This window comes from Monopterus albus, unplaced genomic scaffold (assembly GCF_001952655.1).
Source record: "Monopterus albus unplaced genomic scaffold, M_albus_1.0 scaffold62.1, whole genome shotgun sequence".
Classification (NCBI taxonomy): Eukaryota; Metazoa; Chordata; class Actinopteri; order Synbranchiformes; family Synbranchidae; genus Monopterus; species Monopterus albus.
In genome coordinates, this window is record NW_018127942.1 from 311,731 (window position 1) to 324,937 (window position 13,207).

The following is a 13,207-nucleotide window of genomic DNA, read 5'->3' on the forward strand; positions in this document are numbered from 1 at the left end:
CAGCAGGAAAACACGAGGTCATGGTAATTCCAAATTAATTAATAGGCTACAGCACTGACGTCCTAGTTTTTATCTCAAGCTATTCCTTTGTACATTTCATTGTATGGTGCCACAAATGAAGCACTCTGTGCTCAGTGTTACAGCACCTACAGCTTCTGAAATGTTGACCTTCACTCTAAAGCTACTCTATCTCATTTCTCTTCATAAGGTACTCCTAATCACAGCGTCTGTCTGCGGACGGCAAGATCAGCCCTAAACTCTCCACCTACTAGAAGTTATGCCCCTACAGACACACCTCCAGTAAAACACCTATGGCTGCACACAGGCAGGCTACCGTTGTGGTTAGGGGGGGGGGTTACACCCCTTTTTCGGTCCACAGACAGACCCTTTTCACTCTTAACCGATCTTTGCGCTCTATTTCCTAGCAGTTACCTAAACTACATTTGCCTGGTTGTGACAAACTGTACAAAATGCAGTCTCAAGGCTGAAGCTAGCATTAGTTGAATAATGGGGAAATTTGGCAATTCAGTGGAACGCTCTGGTTACTGCTAATGTTATACAAAGCTCAAGTTACTCTGAAATTAAAATCATATTAATTCAATACAAAGCTAAAACCATGACAATGCTAGGTCACTAACGTTACCAAAACAAGCACTGTAGGTTTAGATGCTAACACATCCAGAAGTGCTAACACCAAGTAACATTTGACCAGTTCCTTTATCACTCTTTAAGATGTTATATAGTACAATTCAAAGTAAAAGCAGTACTACTAATAGTACTGTAGTATTGTTTTGTAGTAGCATCTCTCTGCTTTTGAACACCATGTGCTTGTGTGTGTGCATATCTGTGCACATATGCAGAAGAATAAATGAATTACAAAAGGTGCTACAGGCAGTTTTTTAAACAACACCAGCAAACCGTAGGGTGAAATGAGCTGACTGCACTCAGCTAGCAACGTGAAATCCAAGCTGTGTGAGAGCTGCTATTCTTAGTTCCTGTTGATGTTGTTCTCATTAGCTGGCTGACTTGGAATGCAGCACGCTGCTGGCTCATCTCTAGGTGTGTGCCCGACTTTTTTCTGACTCACTGACCGCCTCGTGTCAGAGGCTATCTCTCTTTTGTCATGCTGTTAAAGGCAAACAGGCATCCGCTGCAGGCACAGAGCTGACAAGCACAGTCAGGTTTCAGATAGTCCAACATTTATAATGCAGGAATAGTTTTATGGTAGGTGCCGGCATGAGATATCTATGTCACTGGTAAACAAGGTGCAAAGTGCACAGCTATGTCTAGAAACAAGTCTCAAGCTTAAACATATCAAGCTTAAACATTGAGAACATCTGTTGTTCAGTCTGTAACTCAAATATAACATTTCCAAATGTGTGAGGTCCATTTCTTGAATATATTCAGAAACTTCAGTTGTTCTAAAGATTTGGCCCCTTGGTTTTTATTTTATTTCTTTGTTCTTTGTTTTTTTTTTTTTCATTTTTATTTATCTGGCTCAGTAATGAACTGTTGTCATCTGAGCCTGTTTCTTTAGGCACTGGTGGGGGTTGTTTTGTGCTTGTTGTTGTACAGTATTGTTCTGTGACTTCTATTTAAATCAAGATCTGTGTCTCTCTTGTAGCCACAGAACAGGCAACGACACCGTTCAACAGAGTGAAAACACACAACATGGAGACAGATATGGGCCTGCCACTTTCACCAGTAGTACTAAAATCAGCACCGACCTGTCGCCACTCCACCATCCAAGCTCCGCTGCTTGCCCCAGGTCTCAGCTCTCTTCCAGCCCTAAGCCTGGCTCCAGCCCTAGGCACAGTCCAAATTCCAGACCCAAACCCCGACCCAGGTGTCAGCGCTACAACTCTCAGGTAGGTGCTGAATGATGTGATGAAAACCAGTAGTCAGCAGGATGTCTCAACATCAACCCTGTTCAAGTGTGTGGACCTTTTATGGAGGAAGTTTTTAATGTCAAATAGTTCTTTTTAGTATTTAGTTTCCTAGAGGTCACCTGACAATGAAGAAGTATACGCTATTGCGTGGTGCTGTTCTCATCTTTAATCAGTAGCACATCCTTGTTTGATTTATCCCAAAGAGATGCTTCTATATATACTTTAACATGACTGGTCTACTTTTTCTGTAGCCTTGTGTGTATGGGGAAAAACAAGAGGCAGAGAGATGTGGCAACCTAAACGTAAAGCAACTCATTATTAGGCTGTTTTCTTTCATGTGTTCCCTGCTCCTGCACTATTGCTATGCGAGTCGAGGTAGATGTGTCAGCACTTGTCTAAATATATAATTTTGCATGGTGGTTAGTTTGCTCAGTGGAGTCAGCACCTTGTGTAATAAACACATGCCTATAGATCAGGTCATTAAAGGGCCATGTTGAACTTTATGGCACAAGCCATGCGTTACTCAGTGGTAATAATACTGATGCATTTGAATGAAGGTATTCCAGGTTTGCAGCTTCTTCAAACAAACATAAAATCGATTCAGTAAAGCTTGACGTCCTTTCTGTATTGCATTGTTGCTGGTATTATAATAGCAGCTGGTAAATATTTAATGCCTTGTAGATGTTCCACCATAAAAAAAAATCTTGTCCATTAAGTTTCTAGTGGTCAGCAAGATATTTCCTGTGTGATTTTTGCCTTGGTGATACTCACAGGCAGCAACCTTCCCTACTGTTGTACTGAGACTGAATAAGAATGTCTGCTCTAAATGTCTAAGTCGTAACTGTTAAAATTTTACAGGGGGTTTGGTTGGCAGGCTTACAATTCCCTTGTGTCTTAAGTAATCTGAAGTTCTCAGTAGGAATGTATTTGGGGGGCCTGAGAATGAGTGTGTGCTCCACACCAGCACAGTGACTCTGTGGTAACCTGTAAAATGGTTAAATGTCTTTTTTTGGAAAAGCAGAGTGGTCTGGAAAATCATGCTCTCAAATTTGTTTACATTATAGGTGTTTTATATGAATGATGTGTGTGTGTGTGTGTGTGTCATGTGACAGCAACCGCACAGCCAGCTGTAGCCACCTTAGTGAGACTTGTTCAGACTGGCTGGGGATTTTGTGATCTTTATACTGGAGCAGTTTTTTTTTTTAAATGGACCAACAACAAATAATGTTCAGCAAAGAAACAAGATGAGAACTTGAAACTGTCAGTGATGAAATCTCTTTGTGTGTGATTATTTTATGTCTTGTAGGACTCTCTGGATGAGATGCAGATGGACGACTATTGGAAGGAGGTGGAGAATATCACGCGCTCTGGAGGAGGAGCAGGAAGGGGAGAAGGTGGAGGAGAAGGGGAAGTTCAAGAGGATGAGCAGCAAAAAATTCCTGAAGGTAGGATACACCACGTCCATGGGTAGATGTGAAAGGGAGATAAACTGCCCCCTTTTCGTACATCTGCTACCACACATGGACATTCGTATTCTTGATTTAGAGCATTTTGCTTAGCTAAGAGATCATAACATGGCAGAGTTTGATCTCAGGCTAGTTTGGGCACATTTGTATTTCCAGATATGGGACAGTTATGGGCAATCTCTTTATGGTTGTTTTGTTATTTTCTGTAGTCTGTTTGTGGTCATTTGATACTGCAGACTTTTCAACAAGAAACATTAAGTGACACTTCATCCAGAGGATTTGTGTGACACCTTCTGCCTGTGACATAGGCATGTCAGAATTAACAATTTTACTGCATTTTTGCAAATATTAAAGTTCAAAATGATGACTAGTGACATACTGACATAGCACTCCCAAACTACTCTTTAGTTTTCAATTTTTCAGGCTTTCAGGACATGAGGAAAGCAGTTCTTGTGTGTATGTTTGTGTCTTATTCAGCTTGTTTATGAAGACCATTGTTTTCTGAAGCACTCTTCCTGCATTATATGTAGGTCCACTTCTGTCTGTGGTCACTCCTTTCCCCTTCCTGTACCTGCAGAAATGTCTTTGTGTCTGCCATAAAAAAAACAACTTCCAGTTCCCTTGTTTCATTTGATAAAATAGTAGTAGTGAGGTATCATCTTGGTAACCACATTCTCCCTCATCGTCCCGTTTCCCTTCTCATTTCCTCTTTCAGAAGGAGAGCAGGAGGAGGCATGGCTTGCAGAGGCAGGGCTGGCACGGCTGTTTGATGATTCACTGTCAGCTGACCAGGAGCAGGTGGTGGTCATTTATCCCTTGTTTAATTAGTGAGACCTGAATCCAACTTGAGTCATAGATCTCAGTTTCATATTTGCACTCTGAATGAGTGTATACTGTTTGACATGGTTTAAAATCTTCCAGACAAGCAAGACAAGCAGAAGCCTTACATACACAAGTGAAACATATTTGACAAAGAACAGAGGGAGGTGATGCCCATTGACTCATGTCTGATTGTGATTGACAGGAAGAAGACAGTGCGGTGTTCCTGTCCACGCTGACTAGAACTCAGGCGGCGGCTGTGCAGCGTCGTTTGACATCACTACAACAGACGCTACGGCGACGCAACCGGCAACACGTTCCTGATGTTAGGGATATATTCAGGCCTCCTGAAAAGGTTAGGTCATGCACACACATGAACACAAAGTAATTAGATTGTGTAAACACTAAATGAGTATTTGAGAAGAAAAACTGGGAAATGGAAGAAAAATTACATTTGCAACTGCTTTGCTTCATTTGCTGTAAACTGGATAGTGAGTTCATTTATCAAACTTTTTTATCTGTGGAGGCTAACTTTAAATTTAAGACCTAGATAAAGGTTTTGGGTTTATTCATTTGTTACTGATATAAGAAGATCGATACCACACTCGGGTCTGTATGCTAAAAATGAAGTAATGGGTCTATTAGCTTAGGTTAGCTTAGCTTTCTGTCTCCTGTCTTCTGTCGTCCCCCGCAACCCTCTTCAGGATAAGCAGTATAGATAATGGATGGATGGCTGTAAACATAAGTAATGATTTGGGTAGAATTAAGTATACTACTGCTACAGTACTACTTTAGTTAGGAGAATACAGTGTTTTAAAGGTAGGTCTGACATTTTCTTTTACTTAGTCACACAGTTTGTCCAATAAGTAACAGACAAGATAATATGTAACACAAAAATATGCTGGGGAGTGGGAACACTGTGAATTTGTGACCTGTTGAACATTACACCATGTGCTGTCCATTTATGTCTCTGTGTTGTACTGTGTGCTGCAGAATGAGGAGCCGAGTAAACCCCCTAGCAAAGGAGGAAGTGAAAACGGACAAAAAGATGTCACTTCAGCCGGTGTGTGCCACATACTCCCATAGACACACACACAGACAGAGAATGACTAATAGATGCACAAATAACTTTTTGCCTAGCAACACATATTAAATACACAACAATATTTTCAAGTCGAAAAGATCAGTACACAGTACAGTGTGATACAACGCAACAATACTACACATTAGCACACATTGTCTTACAAAGCTCAGCCCATGTTTAGAGGCCATGCTGTTTGAATATAGTAGAATATATAATCATACTGAGTACAATTATGTTTTTATTTCAAATCTACACCAACATAAATATATCAGTATTGAACACACTTGTATTGTGGTTCAGAAATACTGACTTATCTTTTCTATATTGTACATTAAAAAGGTGCAAACATCAGGTAAAGCCTCAATGACTGGGGTTCATTCACTGCCTTCTTCCTTTGTCTGCTGTAGTGTCTAAAACACACTTAACTGTCTGTCTCTCTGTATATACAACTGTACTTTACTTATATAAACACAGTTCAAGTAGGCTAGTTGCATGGTCCTATCTTTTATTTCTTTTCTTTTGTGTGTCTCAGCAGAAATAGACACAGAAATGAATGTTGAAATAGCGTTTTCGGAGCAGGCGCTCACTTACAGGGACAACCATCAAAGCTTCTCCACAAGCTCCGGCTCACCCGATGACAAACTACCAGTGAGTCACATACAGTACTGGTGCACAAAGACTTTGTGCACATGAACTTCCTTATCTGTTTCTTTACAAACACAATGGACATGTCTGTACTTGTGGAAGAGCAGCAAGAAAACAGGCTGTCCAGATTTACATCTTTATGTAAAATACGGAAAGCCACTTTGCATTGCTCTCCTGTTTTAAGCATTTTTTAATGTAGAGCTATATTAGAGCTTGTATTATTAACTTATTCACTGTTGGGTTAAACTTAACACTCCACAGGATGTTTTTTTTTTTTTTTTTTTTTTACTTCTCACTGTGCATTTTTAGGTATGACAGAATCTTTGTGCATCTGAGTAAAACATAATCAGATAACACAGAACTTACTAAGTTAATAAGTTTTGCATTATGTATAAGGTGACAGATTGTGTTGAAAAATGCTTTTCTTAGGTTATAATTTAGTCAGGTTGTTTTATTGCGTTGTTGTGCCAACAGTTTGGCCTTGTAATGTAATGAAACAGGATGTATAGTGGAGATAGAAATGTAGAATCCAACATACTTTAGAGTAATGAACGGATTAGGAGACAATGGGCCCCGGGTCGTAAACGAGTAAAAGGCCCCCACCCTCCTACAAATGAGAAAGAGACTCTTTGTGGTAGTTTTGTTTCTTTTTTGCTTTATTTTTAGTTTGCATCTGTATTTGTTGTTTTGTGTCTTTTTGATTTTGTATCTGTATTCTTTTTTCTACATTTAGTTGTGGTCATTTTGCATCTTTTAGCTCTTGTTTTGCATGTTTTTTGCAGTCATATGTTCTTTTTTTGTGGTTCATTTCTTTTTATCATTTAGGTCATTTTGCATGTCTTTGTAGTCATTTTGTGTCTTGCCATAATCATTTACTTTCACTTTATACTTCTCCTTTGTTTCTTTACAGTCTTTTTAATCATTTTGCATCTTTTTTGGCTGTTTTATGGCATATTTAAAAACTCATTTTGCAGCTCATTCTAATTATTTGTTTGACTTTCCAAATGCTCTGGTATGATCATTTAGTTATCTGTCCCGTGATTGTTGGTCTGTGGTGACATCTGGTGGTTGAAGCTGGTATAACTGATTATTACCACTGTGTGTTCACAGATGTTCTTCAGTCACTTTATGTGGTAACAGTTCTTACTTTTAATATCTTCTCCCACAGTCAGTGATGCCCCTCTTTCTACCTCTCTGTTTGTTTATCATCTCTAGAACTTCAAGTTGCTCCGAGATAAAACAGGTCAGACCAGAATAGGAGATCTGTCTCCTCTGGATATGAAAAAGGTAAGTAAGGGAAATGTGTTAGGGAAGAACATTATGATTAGTACTTAGTGCAGCTGTTTATTATTATTTTATTACCATGCCTTTAATGTTCTGTCAGGTGCATAGACTGGTGCTTGTGGAGATGACTGCTCTGTTTGACACTGCTGGGATTGACCTGAAGGCGCACAAACCTATCAGAGTTAAGACTAAAGGTACACACACAAAAACACACAATATTAAAATACACATTCACAGCTGGGAAAGACCTAAAAAAAAAGTAAAGGCAAATATACATTCTCATTACATATGTTCAATGATACAAACTAAAAAAATGATGCTAATAAAAAATAAGAGCATTTACACACAAAGAAACAGGGATGTCTGACAAGCATTGACACACACAGCTCAAATTATGAATGACTATTTTTCCAGGTAAACATATATTTAATGCACTGTGTAAAAACATTTATGATTTACTCAATATGTGTGTTTGTGTCTGCAGAAAGCGGTCTGTTCGGCGTTCCCCTTGCCACTTTATTGGACCAGGACCAGAAGCGGGCTTCTGGGACCAAAGTGCCTTTCATACTGCAAAGGGTGAGCATACCAACATCACATTGTCAGTCTGAGGCATGGACAACCCAGCATTACAGCAGTGATGACCAGACATTTAATAATAATTAATGAAATAGCAGTAACATATCAATGTAACTTGCTGTTTTTTCCAATGGAATTGCACAATTTAAATGACACACAACCCGAAACCTAAGTATATGGGACTTGCGCTGTACTGTGCTCATTATGATGAGTATGTCCAAACTGCAGTTGTAATTTTTATGCTTTCTTTTTGTGATGTTTTATCTAAGCTCGGTCTCATTTTGATGTTCCTAGCTTATCAGTCATATTGAAGAGGAAGGGTTAGACACGGAGGGGCTGCTACGGATCCCTGGAGTGGCCGCTAGAGTCAAGGTTTGATTCCCACCATCACAGACACAACAGAGTAAAGAAATGTTGATACCATTGTCATGCCACAGGTCTCTCGTGAGGCTTGTTAGCATTATTGACTTGACTAGATCTGATGTTAATGTATCTGTCCTAAATCCAGTTACTGTCCCAGGAGCTTGAGTCCTCTTTCTATGACGGGACGTTTCCATGGCAACACTTAAAACAGCACGATGCTGCTAGCCTTCTGAAGCAGTTCATCAGGGAGTTACCCCATCCATTACTGACCGTGGAGTACCTCAGTGCATTTATTGCTGTCAATAGTATGTATATCATCTGTTCACAAACTATTATACTTAACCACAAGAGCCGTACAGCTACTCTACGAGACAGTAAACTGAATAACTTTTTCTATTTCTGTGTGTGTGCATGTTTCCAGAGCTCCCCACAAAGAAACAACAGCTGCAGGCTTTGCACCTGCTGGTCCTTTTATTACCTGAGGCCAACCGGGATACTTTGAAGGTAGTTGCCCACTATAGCATTTAGTATAGCGTTTTCATTTCAAATTCAGAATTTCAGAAATTCTTGACTGTTTTATTCTAAATGTATATCTGTTTGCAGGCATTGGTAGAGTTTTTCCAGCGTGTGATTGACCATCAGGTGAAAAATAAAATGACTCTCAACAATGTCTGTGTTGTCATGGCACCCAACATCTTCATGTTCAAAGGCTTCCGGTCCAAGGTTACAGAACAGCAGGAGTTTTCCATGGCAACCAGCACAACCAACATCGTTCGGCTGCTAATTAGATACCAGAATCTCCTATGGACAGTAAGGGTCACAAAGAGCCTCCTAGCTTGATATACGCTGCCATTTGAATCATCATTTTAAACAAGCACTTGGATAATTGAAATCAATGGAGAGAGGTGTTTCTGTGTTTCTCTGTGCATCCTGTACAAGCATAGTTGCTCACAACATTAGCATTTTTCCCCTGGAGAATGGAGAATGGTACAGTGTGTACTAAGGATATCAAATCTTACTTTGATGTGTGTATCTTATTTCCAGATCCCCAAGTTCATTGTGACCCAGGTCAGGCAGCAAAACATGGAAAGTCAGCGTAAACAAAATAAAGAGCGAGCTGTAAGAAAGCTACTGAAGAAGATCACCATCGACAAACCCCCTGATAAAGCTATCTTTGAGGTAGGAGTTTATTGAGTAGTTTTACACATTTGGTTTATGTAGTTGTGCAAATCATGGTGCAAGTCTGGTTTGTAAAACATATTGTAAAACCTTCTGGACTACATAATAGTATGTAATGAGTATAGTCTAGTCATGTTTGCTGACTCTCATATCCAACCTGATGCACATTAAAACACTGTGTGTGTCATCTCTAGCTGGTAAAACACACTGGAAGTGTGTTTTACACGCATTTGGTGCTGTGGATAGAATTCCATTATATCAAATGTGTCAGTCCACAATGAATCCGTGAGACCCATAGAGTCCTCACTTTTTTTTTCGCTTCATGACTATTTTTTTTTTTTTTTTTTGCCAGAAAGAATATATTTGGATGTAACATCTTTGTAATCACCAACATTTTGATTAGTGGCTGTAATTTAACTACATATTTTTCTCAGTAACTGTAACTTCCCAACAGTGATGAATTGACATTAATTGATCTCCTGTGGTGGTCATAATGTACAGCTCTGATCAGATTGTATATACTGTGCAGTATAGTCGATGATGAGACGGCGACATCTAGTGGTGCCATATAAGAATGTTGTGCAGTATACTGGAGTTACTGTGGGCTTACACAGTTTCCTCTGTCATATAAGATGAACAGACAACACCAGAGCTGACAAGAGAGTGTGTGGTTCACTGATCAGCAGAAGCATTGTCTGAAGTTCCTTCTCAGTAATCAGTATGTTGCCATAAGGCAGCAACATAACACCCACTCACACCCACTGAACAAGCTGCTGTGATAAAGCAGCATGCTGGAATGGATCTGTTCCTCCTGACAGTTTGTCAGTGAATGAGTAACTACAGAAACATTTGACCCTGCATCCTCAGCTAAGTGCTGTGAGGCCAGACGGTGACGAGTGAGTTTATTAAACAGAAGAATTTATCATTGAGGACTCCACATTCTTTAGTCCTCTCCAGTCTCTTCTCATGTTACCTCATTTTTGTAAAGTGTTTATGAGTGTTTGACTTGACTGTATGTTTCTCTCTCTCTCTCGCTGTGTTTCTGCCTGTGTGTGTTTACAACCAGGAGAATTCAAAGGGATTTATTCGAGTTCAAGCACCCCAGTTCAGTAAAGTTTCTATGGTGGTTCAGCTCACTGAACACTTGCAAGCTGCTGATGTACTAACACGCTTCCTCAGCCAAGACAGGTAACGGGTACTGTATACACTGTATACATACAATACAGCACTTCATTCTCACTTACAAATACACATACAGTACGTACAGTGTCTGCCTCTGCTATGTAAGGCCTGTCCACTCTTCATGTCGCCTTAACTCTCTCTCTTACTGTCTTCCCCTCTCTCTCTCTCTCTCTCTCTCTGTCCTCCCAGTTCAGTGGCAGTAAAGCGAGAAGATCTGTGTCTCTATGAGATCGGTGGCAACATCAGTAAGGCCTACTCCTACTAAAAACTAATTACAATGTTTACGATAACCCAGCAGGCCAAAAGAAAGATATAATTACTGTTGTGCTTCTAAAAGCCACCGAAAAGTATAATCATCTCCTAGTGTAGTAACTACAGTGCATGTAATGTTTGTCTCTATCTTTGTCCTTCGCCTCCTATGTAAGAGGAGAGATGTCTAGATGGGGAAACGTATATGAAAGACCTCTTCCAGTTGAACCCTAATGCAGAGTGGGTCATCAAAGCTGCACAGAGATAAATTCCTTCCTCCCATCATTCCCCACTGGCTGCTGGACTGGATGCACCACAGTTTCCCACTTGGAAGATGCATCACCTGGTTCTCTGTGCTTTTTGCTGATTCGGAATACACCTGGACCTTTCATTTTTAGTTTTTAACATAGGTGGTGTAACATGGTTTTACACATTTGGTTGGGCCTGAACATGGCAATATTCCAATGGCGGTTTTAGAACTTATGAAAATTTGTGCAAATGTGATTCTTTTCAAGTTTTTTGCATAATCAGAATTGCCAGAAAAGAAAAAAGGAAAATTCCACGGTGTATTCAAAAACAGCCTGGGATTACAAACCACCCTGCCTCACGCTACTTACTGGCATTTTGCACTTCAGGTACACTAAATCTGAAGTACAGTACAGCTGTTTAGGTAAAAGAAAACCTTTCATTTCTGTAGTTAGTCGGTCTCAGCATTTGAGCCACAGTATTGTGATTTTAATATTCTGTGACATTGTAAGTATTGCAGTTATAAACTGTGATTTATAACCACTAATCAATTTGTTTTACCTGTGGTAATAAACTGAGATAATACAGTTTGGGGCAATATCAAAATTTTAATAAGTCATGAATCATAAACATCAATTTTTCTTGGAAAATTTTTTGAATATTGGCTTTTATTTATCTGTAGTTTTTATTAAACACCCTATGTTCGCAATATTGAATGTCATTGTATAGAAGCACTTCACTATAACGAGGTAATGAGTGGGAGGGGTGATGAAGTTCTAGTTGTACATGAGGGATGGGCCCTGTTATGTATCACACCTCAAGATGGACTTAGCAGCACATATTGATTAAAATTTGTCCACTTTTGTGTTTTCATCAAAGTGCCGCCACTGATAGCTAACCATGCTACACTATGATAACATCACTGTTTTTAACTGTGGATGTTTGAGTGTGTCAAGCTGTCAGACCATCGTCAAAACTGCAAGACACCAGTGTACAAATACACAATTCCAGTTTTTTTTTTACTTACATAAAGTATATATATTTGTCTGTGTGCAAGTTCAAATGGAAAAAAAATCAAGTCAGTTGCATTACAAGTGTATCAGGCAGACTTGCATGATCATTTTGAACAAATAAATTGCTGGCTTATAAATGACCTAATGAAATGATTCACTCTCATGTGATGGGTTCCTAAAGTATTGGGACAGTAACACCTTTGGCTTTTGTTGTTTTAATTTTTGGCTCTGTACTCTTTACAGTCTGGATATCAGTTGATATAGTACATTGGCAAAAGTTGTAATTAGCCAGGAATAAAACATCTCCATTTTATCATTTAACACGTGGTATGTGAGCTTCTCTTGGCTTTCAACAAAAGTCTTCTCTGACTACTACTCTGTGTGGCTTCCCATTGTTTAAACAGGATCATATTTGCCACCTCTGGGTCAAACACCACAGATGTTTTCTCTTGTGGAAAGCTGCAGTGTGAATAGGTCAAAACGTTTTGAACTGAGTCTGTCTAGCACTATTGTACCTTGTTTACTTGAATGTTGTTTTCCAAATAATGGTTTCTTTGTCTTACTGCATTTGAAATGACCACTCAAACAGCCTGTAAATAAACGTTCAGATATTAATTACCATACTTGTTGGTATGAGTGCTTTTGTATGAAATGGATGGAACAAGGTGCATGCACAAGTGCATAACTGCTCTGTTATCACAGTTTGTGGACATCTAAGAGAAGATTTGAACACAAGATTTGTGTGGTAAAAATGTGGCTAATTTTTGTGTGCCATTGTGTTAAACATTTCTTGTAGTCCAGTCTTTCCCCTGTTTGTAATTGTGTGCAACTCATAATCACTGTTGCAGGTTTCTTCATGGTAACTTTACTCTCTTTATACAGACCACATGCTATTTCATTAAACTAATTTCCTGTGAGGGTTAATGACCTCAGTTGGTTAGAGTGCTAATGGATTTAGTGTGGCTTTTATTTTTTACCTGATGCAAGGCCTTTCATGAAACTAACATACAATTTGTAGCCAATTTTAATAATTTAACTAGTATTTAGGTTTGGGATGCAACAAGTGGTAAACACATTCAATGACCCATACTGTAATATCATTTTTACTGTCAAGCTCACACCAACTTAAAATCTGTGAGGGGTGCCTGAGGGGTATAACCGAGTATTTCGGAGCTCTTGGAGACCCCATAAAGCAGTGGTCCCCAACCTTTT

General features: G+C 39.3%; 1 protein-coding gene across 4 annotated transcripts in view; it reads left to right on the top strand.

Moving 5' to 3' along the window:
- Positions 1-12,610, top strand: part of arhgap18 (Rho GTPase activating protein 18) — a 17,923-nt gene extending 5,313 nt beyond the window's left edge. Inside the window, exons 2-18 of one of the 4 annotated variants that reach the window (XM_020603817.1) lie at positions 1,625-1,868; positions 3,196-3,334; positions 4,071-4,156; positions 4,380-4,529; positions 5,168-5,237; positions 5,791-5,906; positions 7,119-7,190; positions 7,288-7,381; positions 7,672-7,763; positions 8,058-8,135; positions 8,272-8,431; positions 8,548-8,630; positions 8,730-8,936; positions 9,171-9,305; positions 10,375-10,493; positions 10,677-10,732; positions 10,913-12,610. In XM_020603817.1, coding sequence (XP_020459473.1) covers positions 1,625-1,868; positions 3,196-3,334; positions 4,071-4,156; positions 4,380-4,529; positions 5,168-5,237; positions 5,791-5,906; positions 7,119-7,190; positions 7,288-7,381; positions 7,672-7,763; positions 8,058-8,135; positions 8,272-8,431; positions 8,548-8,630; positions 8,730-8,936; positions 9,171-9,305; positions 10,375-10,493; positions 10,677-10,732; positions 10,913-11,004 — 1,993 coding nt within the window. In that variant the 3' untranslated portion in view covers positions 11,005-12,610. Of the gene's footprint in view, positions 1-1,624; positions 1,869-3,195; positions 3,335-4,070; positions 4,157-4,379; positions 4,530-5,167; positions 5,238-5,790; positions 5,907-7,118; positions 7,191-7,287; positions 7,382-7,671; positions 7,764-8,057; positions 8,136-8,271; positions 8,432-8,547; positions 8,631-8,729; positions 8,937-9,170; positions 9,306-10,371; positions 10,494-10,676; positions 10,733-10,912 lie in introns of all 4 variants that reach the window. The other 3 variants (XM_020603814.1, XM_020603816.1, XM_020603815.1) reach the window with 3 other exon arrangements.
- The last annotated feature ends 597 nt before the right edge of the window (positions 12,611-13,207 follow it).